This window comes from Sciurus carolinensis, chromosome 4 (assembly GCF_902686445.1).
Source record: "Sciurus carolinensis chromosome 4, mSciCar1.2, whole genome shotgun sequence".
NCBI classification, from domain to species: domain Eukaryota; kingdom Metazoa; phylum Chordata; class Mammalia; order Rodentia; family Sciuridae; genus Sciurus; species Sciurus carolinensis.
Window position 1 is genome coordinate 66,953,629 of NC_062216.1, and position 12,307 is coordinate 66,965,935.

The 12,307-nt window shown below is 37.6% G+C and overlaps 1 protein-coding gene across 3 annotated transcripts in view; it reads right to left on the reverse strand.

The window, feature by feature from the left end:
* Positions 1 to 6,406, reverse strand: part of Dcp1b (decapping mRNA 1B) — a 50,203-nt gene extending 43,797 nt beyond the window's left edge. For 2 of the 3 annotated variants that reach the window (XM_047548294.1, XM_047548293.1), the window contains exons 1-2: positions 6,249 to 6,406; positions 463 to 503 (exon numbers count right to left, since the gene is read on the reverse strand). In XM_047548294.1, coding sequence (XP_047404250.1) covers positions 463 to 503; positions 6,249 to 6,398 — 191 coding nt within the window. In that variant the 5' untranslated portion in view covers positions 6,399 to 6,406. Of the gene's footprint in view, positions 1 to 462; positions 504 to 1,752; positions 1,818 to 6,248 lie in introns of all 3 variants that reach the window. The other variant, XM_047548296.1, reaches the window with a different exon arrangement.
* Between the last annotated feature and the right edge of the window lie 5,901 nt (positions 6,407 to 12,307).

Genomic DNA, 12,307 nt, shown 5'->3' on the forward strand with positions numbered 1-12,307 from the left:
TAGACAATGGAGGATGGAAGACACCTTCGGTTTTGGACCATGGTTTTTTAAACAGTCAAGGGTTGAGAAAGGTGATCTATAAAGCCCTTTTCCAAATATTGATTAAATAATCTAATATTCCTAAAAGTGTACTTCTAGTTCCTTGCCAATGCATTATATTCAAGAACTCTGTATCATTCATTTGAGTCAAAGGGTAATTACTTAATACTATTCTAAACAGAACAAGATTTAAGTTCATCTACATTGAAGTTTTAATTATGTCCTAAAATTAGTATTCCCTGGAATATATGAGGCAACTTTATGTAGTATTACCTTCCTCCTGTCAATTAATGATTTCAAACCAAGATTCAGTTGTTTCGCTTCTCTTTGAAATAAAACTGCACTTGAAGAAGAGTGACATAATTGAGCAAAAATATTATTTTGAAGATTGGCAGTTTCTTTCTAAAAGTAAAATACTCTTACCTTGTGTACACAAATAAAGTTCCTTCCACATCAGTCTTCTCCTAAAAGGCAAAAACCACAATGTGTATATTCTCTTCATTCATAGAGGCAGAAAGAACATCAAATTCTTATAGAATACTATAGGAATAACATCTCATTTCAAATTGGTGAAACTGTAACCTTTGGAGTTATTCTTAGGAAAAGGAGAGAACAGATCCTCTGTCCTAACTGTGGCTCTGCTAAGTAGCAGGAAGTGCTCAATCTTATACCATTATCTCTTTCCCAATCACATGGTTAGCAACACATCGCTGTCTAAAACAATAAAAAGGTTAAGTGTGTTCCATGGACTTCATTAAAAAGAAGAGGTTATAATAAGTGTGCTGCCTTTTCCTCTACCTATAAAACTGGGCATAGAGCAAGCCACAGAAATCACTGGTGTCTGCATTTTGTTATCCTTCACTTCATTTTTTTGGGTTCATCTTCTTTTGCCATATCTGTCACCTAGAGGAGGAGATGACCTGCCAATAACTGCTGTGACTGCTAGGAAGAAGAGGGCAAGGATGCTATACTTTTCAGATGAATAAATTACCTACTTGATGTGCAATATTTAGAGGCAAATTCTGATCCAAGACCTTTGAAATAAAGTTAGAAGTATTAGCAAGTTAGGACTCAAGAATTGCCTGAGAAACTCTGGGGAGGTGGTAAAATTAAAATGATAGTTTGGTTAGTTAACTGACATTTCTCTTCCATTTTTCCAAAGGCAAGAACCCAGATCCCTGAGATAATGGTTATGAATAAAATGCACATAATTTTCTTCTGTTTAACTAGCAATCAGACTATTTTAATTCTGATCTTAAAAATGTGCTTTTTGTTATTTACATGGCTTAATTTTAGAATTCTATTTAAACTCCAAAAATGTTATTATTTTTGTTTTGTTTTGCTTTTGGTGGTGCTGGGGATTGAACCCAGAGCCTTGTGCATGCCAGGCAAGCAGTCTACCAACTGAGCTATCTCAACAGTCCCCCAACCCCAATATTTTATTATTAATATCCATTTCCATAATGATTCCAAATTAAGCAGTTTAATTCTGGTTTAATATGCACTCATTAAAGAAAAAAGTTGCCAATATTAAGAAGTTTTTTTTTTTTTTTTTTTCGGTGCCGGGGATCGAACCCAGGGCTTTGTGCTTGCAAGGCAAGCACTGTACTGACTGAGCTATCTCCCCAGCCCAAGAAGTTTTAAAAGTCATACAAAAACTGAAAACTTGAGGCTTTCACATGCTAAGATAATTGCAGTAATTTTCATAGTCACCTTAGTTTGGTGGGTCTCAAAGTATGATTCACAGCTCAGCAGCAGCAGCAAGCACCACCTGGGAACTTGTTAGAAATGCACATTCTTGGGCTCCAGTTCAAACCCACCGAATCAAAAACTCAGGGTAGTACCCAGCAATCTGCTTTTTATTAAGCTATCCAGGTGATTTTAAGGCATGGTAGTTTGCAAATAACTGCCTAACTTCAATAACATATTCTCTGCTCATAGAACACTGTGCTTTGAAAAATACCCTTAGTCAAAATGAAAAAATATAAATACACAGAAACATTATTTTTCTTCGTAAACAAACATGGTTAATTTCTATCTGTTGAGAAATCTATACTCTAAGTGCACTTTAAGCACTAAGAATTAATTAAAACTTAAACCACAACAGTGCACATCACTGAGAAGAAAAGGGTCACTAGAGTACAATAAAAGTTATCCAGTCTAAGAATTTATGAGTGTCCTTAAAGTTTAACAGTTGGTAAGTATTTACTAGTCCACAATGCCTTTAAAAATACATTTGCAAAAACTAAAGATTTGGTATTATTCATTACATTGAGAGGAAACTAAAGCTAAGACGATGGAACCAGGACTCCAAGAAACCTATGTGGATTGTCAGGATCACTTGCCACAAGGCCAAAACACTTCACTGTCTTGGGGATGTGGGACTATTTTAACCTTAGAGAGGCAAACTGGGGTTTCATATGTATCAGCACACCAAGCTAATTGTTTCCAACTTCTTTCCTTTCTTCCTTGACCTAAAGGAAATTCCCTTTCCTTTAAAAACAAAACTTTCATGACACTTTAGCTTTGCAAAATCCAAAATCAGAAAAGGCGTGTTTCTCCTGGAATTATTCTCTAACTCATAACAAGCAATTCTTAAACCTGAGAGTTGTTCTCCAAGTTTGTTCATGGAAAGGAATTGTGTTTCAATAATTACAATATGGAGTGGGATTCTCAACAGGTCAGGTTAGGCTAAGTAGTTTATTGTTCTAGCTTCAGCTTTTCCACTGGAAAAAAAAGAGAACTGGCCTACACCACTCAGATCTTTTAATGAAAAAGAAAAAAAAAAAAAAGACATTTTAAGAGCTCTATGATACCTGGATAAAAGAGGTTCTAGAAATGTAAATTTCTATTCTATTATAGCAGAGTCAACTCAAATTCATGTATTTTCCTGATCCTTCCACCATTATCCAAGGGCAACCAGGCTTTTTTCTTTTTCTTTTTTCTTTCTGGGCAAAGTGTAAGACTGGGGGTTAAAACAGAATTTTATTAGATTTTCCTTAGATCCTCCAAGTAAGGAGGACTTTTATGTTAAAGCATTAGCTCACAGTCCTGGGATATTTTAACTTAAATTTGAAGGGTACAATTTAATGATGTGATATTATACTCTATTATGAAATCTAAGTGTTAAAGAATAAGGAGTACAAATTTCAAAACAAAAAATAACAATGGAATGTAAAGTAATGCTATTTTACAAACTATTGGGACTCAGCACATGCATGGCACTTTTCAAACAACTTGAAGCAATCTCTATTTTACTCATTATTCTAAGTTAAAATATGGAAAATGCAGGTCTCCATTTATCTTTCCAAATCTCTGTCATACATGTAGCACTTCAGTCTCCTTTGAAGATTTCAACAGTATCAAATGTCTGGGCCTCATTATTCAGAGGTTCAGATTTGGTGGGTTGTACTTCTAAAAACTCCACATCATTCTGATACATATAATCTTGGAAAACCATTAGCTAGAAACACAGGACAACAGTCACTCAAGATAGTTTCTAAAGCTTAGCACTTTTGAGGTTTTGGAGCAGACATATTTTTGTTATGGGGTGCACAATAATGCCTGTATGTTGCAGAATGTTTAGCAGCCTCCCTGCCCCTCAGTGTGACAAAGAAGTCTCTTCACATTGCCAAATGCCACCTGGAGGCAAAATCAACTCCAGCAAAGAACCACTGCTCCAAGGACGGAGAACATAAAAAATACAGGGCTATAGCCTTAAATTGACATAAGGGTATTGGGCGGGGCAGTCCTTGGCAATGGGGAGGACTAGCTCTAAAATTCCGAATCACGATATAACCTTTTTTAACCCTCATTTTTTTTTTTTTAATTGGTGCTGGGGATCAAACCCTGGGCCTTGAGCATGCTAAGCACATAATCTACCACTGAGTTCCATTCCCCAGTCTTTTTAAAGGCAGTTCATTCTTTGTCTATCCTTCATTTCTAATTTCTCCTCCTCTAAATGTCTGTTGTCATTCTTCATCTATTTCCAGTATAGTAAGAATTCCCCTTCTTTATATCTCACCAGTTTTCGCCCATTCTCAAGAGTGTTCTTTATACTTTTATTAGGTTTGCATCAGAAGGTTCCCATCCAGAGATGTGAGTGATGCCATCTGGAGAGAGTAGTGACAATTTGCTTGCCTCCAGTCACTATTTGCAGCTGAACCTAGGTCTCTCCCTTTTGCCTGGCTACCACAGCCTTGAAGATTAGTACTTTGAAAGAATGACCTTTTACTGAATGAATTACGCCCTGTCTGAAGGCAACAAGTCCAGGAAGCAGGAAAACATAACTCCTGTAAATAATGCATTGTGACACTTCTGCCTTTTGATGAGGCTTTTGTTGATAGGCTTCACTGGATATCTAGTGGATCTCTGCAAGGATTTTAAAAGGTCTCTATCACACAGATAACTGTCAAGGGCCTTTAGGCAACTATTGTTATTCAAAAGCAATGCTCTACTATATATGTTAACAATTTCTAGGCCTAATGTCAAGTCAGCTTACAGTACTAACTGTCCTTATTTACCACAGAATTACTATTACAGAATTACATTATGCCTTTGGCATTTTTTTTAATAGAGCAATAGAAGAGCCATATGTAACTTTATGCATTTTTAATAATTACCATGGAGGAAACTGTCCACATTGCTCAATCCTTTTATATAAAGACCCAGGTGATAAATTCACCTGGGAACTAGGAAAGAATAGTCCCTCTCCTGATCTAGTGGTACACTTCCTATTACAGAACAATGAATACAGTGGTCTCCATGTTTTTCTTCTAGATTTAGCCAGTCGTAGAACAGATCTTAAATTGTCTCATTTCAGTTAAGAACTTTTGGCAAAACTCTCAAGAATTTTGTGATGAACTTAGAGCAATGGGCCCAGGATGTAACTCAATGGTAGAGTGGTGGCCTAGCATTGGTGAGGCCCTAGGTTGGATCCTCAGTACAGCCCATGCGCACTCATACACACACACACACACACACACACACACACACACGTTAGGGCAAAACTGTCCTCCTATTTTAGTTTCTTTATTTCCATATTTATTTTTGTGGTGCTGGGGATTGAACCCAGGGCCATGCACATGGCTGGCAAGCCTAATTTCCTGCCAGCCCTTCCAGTGTCTTTTTATGTTAATCATTTCCACGTGTGTTTTTATTAAGGCAGTTGAAGATCCATACTGGAGACATGTAGGCTAATGAATGTGAGTGTTGAAAAATATAGATTTGCTCAATATGGACGTTTTCTTTGCTTCAGTTTTGATGTTTGTTTCTCACTTGAAGAACACATCAAAAAATTCATCAGAAATCCTTTCAAAATAAGTTCTTTATACCGTTTTGTAACTTTTAAAAAATGATGGATGGTTATATAATGGGCATATGAATATTATTTGGTCGGAAAATCAGTGTGAGGAAGCAGAAAAGTACGTGTCTACGTTCAAAGGATGAGTTATAAAATTACATGAGGCAATTCCCGCAAAAATAACTCCTCAAAATGTCTCGTACTCCTACCCCCTTCTAATTGTGAGGAAAATTAAATTGCACTGCATTACTATTTACTGGGGCTCCGCTATGAGAACACTAAAATAATTCGGCTCCCACAAGGACTCCAATATCAAAGGCTGCAATATATTAATCTTCCTGAGAACCGTCAGTCTCCGTCTAAGTATTGGACCCAGTCAGAGTTTGTCTTTTATTTCCCCCCTCTTTGCTTCGAGTTTCCCCTGAGTTCATAACTTCAAATTCTCCCCTTCTGTCAAGGTTTGTTTCTCTTAGCCCCATCTAGGACTGAGGCTCCCAAACTCTTCGATTGGCCTCCTATCCTGTATCCTCGATTCGCCTCCTATCCTGTATCCTCCATAGCCAGCGTTTTACAGTATCATTTTCTCGGAGCACATCAGTCTTCCGGCCTCACTGCATCAGGTGCTCTCTCCTTCGGCTCTCAGGGTCTCGCACCCGATCGCTCTGGTCTCCCAACGTGGGGTACTTCAGATATTTAAGTCTTTCCCCCAACTCCAGGTGGATTCGCGGATCCACCTCCATTCCCCGCAAAACCCGGGGCCCAGGGGTCCAACCTCCACAACTTCGGCCTCAGGCCCCGATCTACCACCATCCCGTCTCCTCCCCTCACCAGCTCCTGGAGTCCGGAGTCGGATCTCCCGGTCCCGCCCCAGCCCTAGTCTGCACCGCCCCGTCGCGTCCGCACGCACCCACTCGTTGGCCCGATGGCCGAAAGTGTACAGGGCCACCTGGCTAGCCACGTCCACGATGCGGTTGATATAGGGGTCGTGGCGCTGCAGGGCCGCTAGGCTGATGTCGCGCCCCTTCCCCACCAGGCCGCCCGCCGCCACGGCCGCCATCTTCCCTCCCTCCCCGACATCAACAGGGGCTCTGCGAAGCCACTCTCAATAGATCGCGGAACGAGCGAGCGGCCTCGCAACTAAAAACCCCTGGCGACCACAAGTCCCGGGGAGGCCTTCCGGCTCCAGCCACCGCCCCCCGCCTTTTCCTCCCGCCGCCCGTCGCAAGGCATCACTAATCGATGACCCACCGAGGATCGTTGCCACTGGCAACTACAAGCTGAAACCTGCCCTCTGGATCCCGGTGTGTTTTGTGTTTTTTGTTTTATCCCCTCTAAGCTGATTTCTTCCTACTTGAACCTTTGAATTGGTGCGGTAGGGTTTCCCTCTTGGATATGTTCGACGACTTGTCATGTCTCTTCTTTGGCACTTAGGCATCAGACATATAACAAATACAGAAGCTTCAAGCATTAATAATTCAGAAAACTAAGAGAACTGTGATTTCTGAATGTGCTACACCCTGTGGTTCTCTTACTGCGGCCCCCAACCCTCCTGGCGAGAGTGGGGGTTGGTCTTTGAGACCCTTTTAGGGGTTCTTCTGCAAGGTCAAAACAACGTTTATGACAATACTAAGACTTACTTGATTTGTTCACTATGATGACATTTGCACCAATAGTGCAAAAACAATGATTGGTAAAAGTGCTGATAGCTCAACTTGAACCAAGGCAGGGCCATCAAACTGTTGCCGCCCGTGAATGTATTCTCAGTCAAAAAGAAAAAGAAAAAGGAAAGAAGTTTGAGTCAAATGTCTCTTGATAAAGCAGTAAAATATATTAATTTTGAAAGTTCAATTGTTGGGTATACTTCTTAATGTTCTGTGTGAAAAAATAGTAAGCATGTCTAAGGCAGTTCTACTGCATACAAAGTGCCCTATTTGTCTTCAGGAAAATTCTCCCGTGCTTGAGTTGTGAGCTGAATTAGTGTTATCATTTTTACTTTCCTGGAGCACAATTTTTACTTTCCTGGAGCACTATTTTTACTTGAAAGATGGACCAGCTACAGTTATTCAGGTAGGTGTTTGACATACATTTTTCAGAAATAAAGTTCACCTGTCACTTCCAGGAAAACAATTATTGTTGCCAGTGATAATTTTTGAGCCTTCAAGTGGGAATGAATATATGTATCTACTGCCATGAACATGAGAGTTTCTCAATAATTAAGCCTTTTCTGATGAGATCAGAGGTGATATTGAGTGTAATTTTTACAAATATTATATAATGAAAAGTGTCAGCATTTGAAAGATCTCCTTAAATCAGCGACCTAATATTTCCCAAATGACCAAATGTCTCATGTTACATAATCATGTATAGGTAAAAGATCCATTCAAGGACAAGGTGGAGTCATGGATTTTAATGTACCAAAATATCAAAAATTAATAGATAGGATTCCAGATAGCACTTTGCAACCAACTTTTGAGAAACTGCCACATGCCAAGTTTTTCTGTATTATCAAAGAAGAATATCCACAATTTTTTGAAAAGACTATTAAAATAATCATCCCCTTTTCAACTACATAATCTGTGTGAGGCTAGAGTTTCATCATATATTTCAACTGGAACAGTGATAGAATATAAGCAGAAATTTAAATGACAAGATTATAAGCAGAAACTGATATGAGAATCTAGTTGTCTTCTATTAAGCTAGAAATTAAAAATATTTGCAAGAAATGTAAAATGTGAAAGAGTATAAAGAGGGCTTGAGACTAAAAAAGTTGAGAAACATTGATGTAAGTCATTTATTTAGCACTAAGAAATTCTTACCCACATTCATGAACTCTTACTTATTAGATACAGATAGGGGACATGTGGTCTCTCAATTAATTGCAATATAATCTTTTTAGTCACAATTTTAATTTTATTGAAATTCTTGGTTAAGCTCCATTTTGGATCCTCTGCTATCAACATCAATCCTGACTTCCCAGTGGTGAAGAATGCTGTAGGGATTTCCAAACATTTTTTTTGATGGGCTGGTGCTCAGTTTCAATCTGACCTAGAACATACATTTATATATTTATATCTGATATTAATTGAAAAAAGTTTCATAAAATAATACTAATATAGATATTTATATGTGCATGCATATATAGTTACATATATTTCATTTTTTAAAGTACTGTTTTTGACTCTTTAAATTGATTTTTTTTTTTGTTACCTAATGCATTGTGACTTGAAGTTGAAGACCCTAGGACTATGACAACTAAGAAACCATAAAGATCTGACTAGACAACGTCCCATGATAGTCTGCTGGCTTGTTTGGAGTATCTCTGAGCTTTCTTTGCCCTTGATCACACACTTCTAAAATCAAGCTTAATTTGTCATATGGACAATGGGGAATTTTATGCTTAACTCTTGGACTAATCTGATTCTCTCTCACTTCATTAGCTCTTCTAATTTTGATTATTCAGCATGAACCCACAGCTTCTACTTTGCATTTCTCTCACACATACAATGGGGTATTTCTTTCTTTTTTCCTCAGCTTCTGTCCCTTAGGTTTCATGATCCTTAGGCAGATAATTTTCCTTTTAAATTTTCAGAACAAATTCTGCCCCCAAAGAACAAATTGCTTCAGGCTCAAAAGAGAAGGTAGGCAATACTGGGAACCATTATAGTATCTTAAAAGTTCATTTTAAAAAATGCCCTATAGCCTGAGTTACCTGTGTGATTACAGTCACAAAGCCCTTACTGAGAGCCCACTGAACAAAATCCATTCATTCATTCTCCATGATTTATCATTGCTTGCTGTGTCTGTGCTAAAATCACAGGGTGATGTCCCTCCCAGACCCTCATCTCACAGAAGAGTATGATTTACATCCTGCTACCTTGCTTATTGGTAGATTAACATATGTGAATACCACACCAATGCAATTCTTATTAAAAGGTATTGGGTTTTGTTCTGTTTAGAATTAGTGAAGGAAATGACCCTGTCTCCTGTTTCTGTCATTTTGTGTCTGAACTGTTTTCTCCCGATGATCTTACACATTGCCCTCAGTTCCTTTGTGCATTTGTCCTGTTAGCCTAGAATGAACTTTTCCCAGAAAACTCACCTGCTGCCTCTTTCTCTCATACAATCTCTTTTTCCCCTTTAACTCCTCAGTGAACTCTGTTGTTGTTGCTGTTTTTCTTGGGGTACTTAACTCTCTTTCTCTGGAATTACAGGATTTATTTAATTAATTAATATGTTCATTTATTTTCCTCAGTTCTAAAAAGGATGAAAATAAGAGTCACCAACCAGAGAGTGAGAGAAAGGGAGGGAAGGCAAGTGCTGGGAGTGATACTGGTCAAATTATATTGTTATGTTGTGTGCAAGTACAAATATGTAACAACAGTTCCCATCATTTTGTATGACTTTAATGCACCAATAAATTTTTTTTGAACAAAAAAAGTCACCATAATAGCAAAAGAATTGTTTGCTTTTCTTGACAGATAAGCAGAAAGGGGACAAATAATAAATTCCATACAGTAATTTAAAAAATTTTATATATGCTTGTTTATTTTTTATGCCCTTGCAGACTCCCTAGTACTTAGTTCAATGCTTTGTGCATAACAGATTCAATAAATGCTTATTCTATTGAATTAAACCAGGAATTAGTTAACTCATTAAATATCAGTCTTTATTTTTTTTAAGAAGAGCTCTTGATTTATAGAATGCTGAAATTCAAGCTGGGATAAAAGAACAATTAGTAAATCCTGGTCTTTTTGTGTTTACATTCTGAAGGGGATAGAAAGAAATAGAAAAGTTTTTATTTTGTTATTCTTTGCCTTTAAATATCATTTATAAAGACTTAAAAGACTAAAAGTCATACTTGGAAAAGAAATAATGTTGCAGTGACTTTAGCATAGCCATATTATTTTTGTCTGTGGCCCACAAATCTTCATTATTTTTCTTTTCATTCTTTTTTTTTCCCTCTCAATGCCCAAATCTCTGACCTTCTAGGATGACACCAGACTTCTGCCTACTTTCTACTTGAATAATCTTTGTTCGTAGAACCAATTCATCACCATATATCCAAATAGTCTACGTTGCAAACTTGACATTAGTAAAAGACTATTTCAAATAGGCAAATTCTTCTCTAATCCACATCACTGCCATTTCTATTGGCTTCTGTGGGATTGACATCCTTCCACTGTTTCCATAAGCCTCGTCATGATACCTTAGACAAACATTGGTGCCTTTGGGTTTCATGATTACTTTATAATTGTCATTATGAGATTAAATATGTGGTAGCACCTGTTTTTATAAAGTTAGATACTGCAATTTTAAATGAGTTTCTGATACAATAAAAAAAATCATTACTGGATCTAGGATTTTTATACCATTGCAATGACTAAGGCAAAATTCACCACCTAATCAATTGAGGTAACATAAGCAGAGATGTTGAAATTATTTGAAAACAGGGATAAGACTGAAAAATATTTGGTTTTATAGCTATGTGTGAATATTTGTATACAAATATTGATCAACTCTTTATGTGATAATAATCTTAAAATACAAATGCAAAGCATGCTTTATTAGTACTCTTTTCTTTGTTGTGTAATTAACCTCTAAGGTTTGCGTTTGTCCTAAAGTAGCATGTGTTAGTATGAAGGGGAGAAGAAGAGCTTCCAGGATGCCCCTGAGAGTTTGTGATTCTAAAGCAACTTCAACGGCTTCTGAGGCTTTGCTTGTACTATCTGTCTGAGCTTCCCTTTTTGCTAGGAATTTTATTCCAAAGGATGATGGAAATGAAGAATTAACTCCCTCTCCCAGTGATGAGACACAGTTGGAAGCAGTGTGTTATCAGTTGTTTTCAATGCGCAGTTCATTTTTTAAGTAGCAGAGCATTGTAGAAAAGCACCCCCTAGAAAGGGAATATAGTTTAGTTTACCCTTTCTGTCTATGTGATCTTCAACAAATGACCTCACTTGTACCTTGGTGGTCATAATAGGTGCCCTACCAATTTTGGGGTATGAATATGATCAAGAGAGAAAATGTTCCTGAAAAAGCTTTGCAATCTGTAAACTGCTCTGCAAGTGAAAAAAAAAAAAAAACTATTATTACTACTACTAGTAGCTTCACCACATCATCATTATTATTAGTTTCATCATCATTATTACTTCTTAAAAGCAGTTTTATTGAGATATAAGTTATGTACTATTATTATTTCTAATAGAAGCCCAGAAGGGATACTTCTAGTCCCATTACTCAGTCAATACTCAGATCATCTCAACAAAGTTCTGCATAAATGACAAGGAACACATAAATCCCAGAGTAGCTCATTCCCAATAATTTTATGAGATGTAGGACGTGAGCTAAAACATATTTATCAGAACTTCACTAAAGAAGAAATAAGATAGGAGACATAGTTCTGTGTTTTAGGAGGTTGTCCAAAGGGATTAAGATTGAAATAATCACTTGGGCAATGGAGTGGAATGAGAAGGTGCAGATGTAGGATGAAAGTTGGGGACCATGAGGAAGGAAGAGACCGGCAGGGTGGACTTTGGCCAGCGTAGCAGGTAAGCTGTGGAAAGAATTGGAACTTCTCCATTCTGAACCCAGCTCCTCCCTGGACTTGACTTCTCTTATCCTTGGACTTGGAGAAGGACTGGGCTAATCAGAGCTCTTTGGAGCAGGAGACCAGACACACATGTTCTCTTTTGATCTCTCTTCGCTTCTCTTCACCAGTCCCACAAAATGTATTAATTTTACTGTCATTGTCAAGGATCAGTTAGATAAAAGATTCATGGGCCTAGGGGTCTCTATATTAACACCTTTTTAGTTGTCTCCTTAATGACCCAAACACACCAAGACATAAGGAAGTACCTTTAAGTCCACATGAAGTGATAATTGGCTTAAACTACAAAGACCTGATGTTGGTAACTAATGTCTATGAGTCTTAGTCAAAGTAATCAGTCACTTAATTAAGTGACTTAA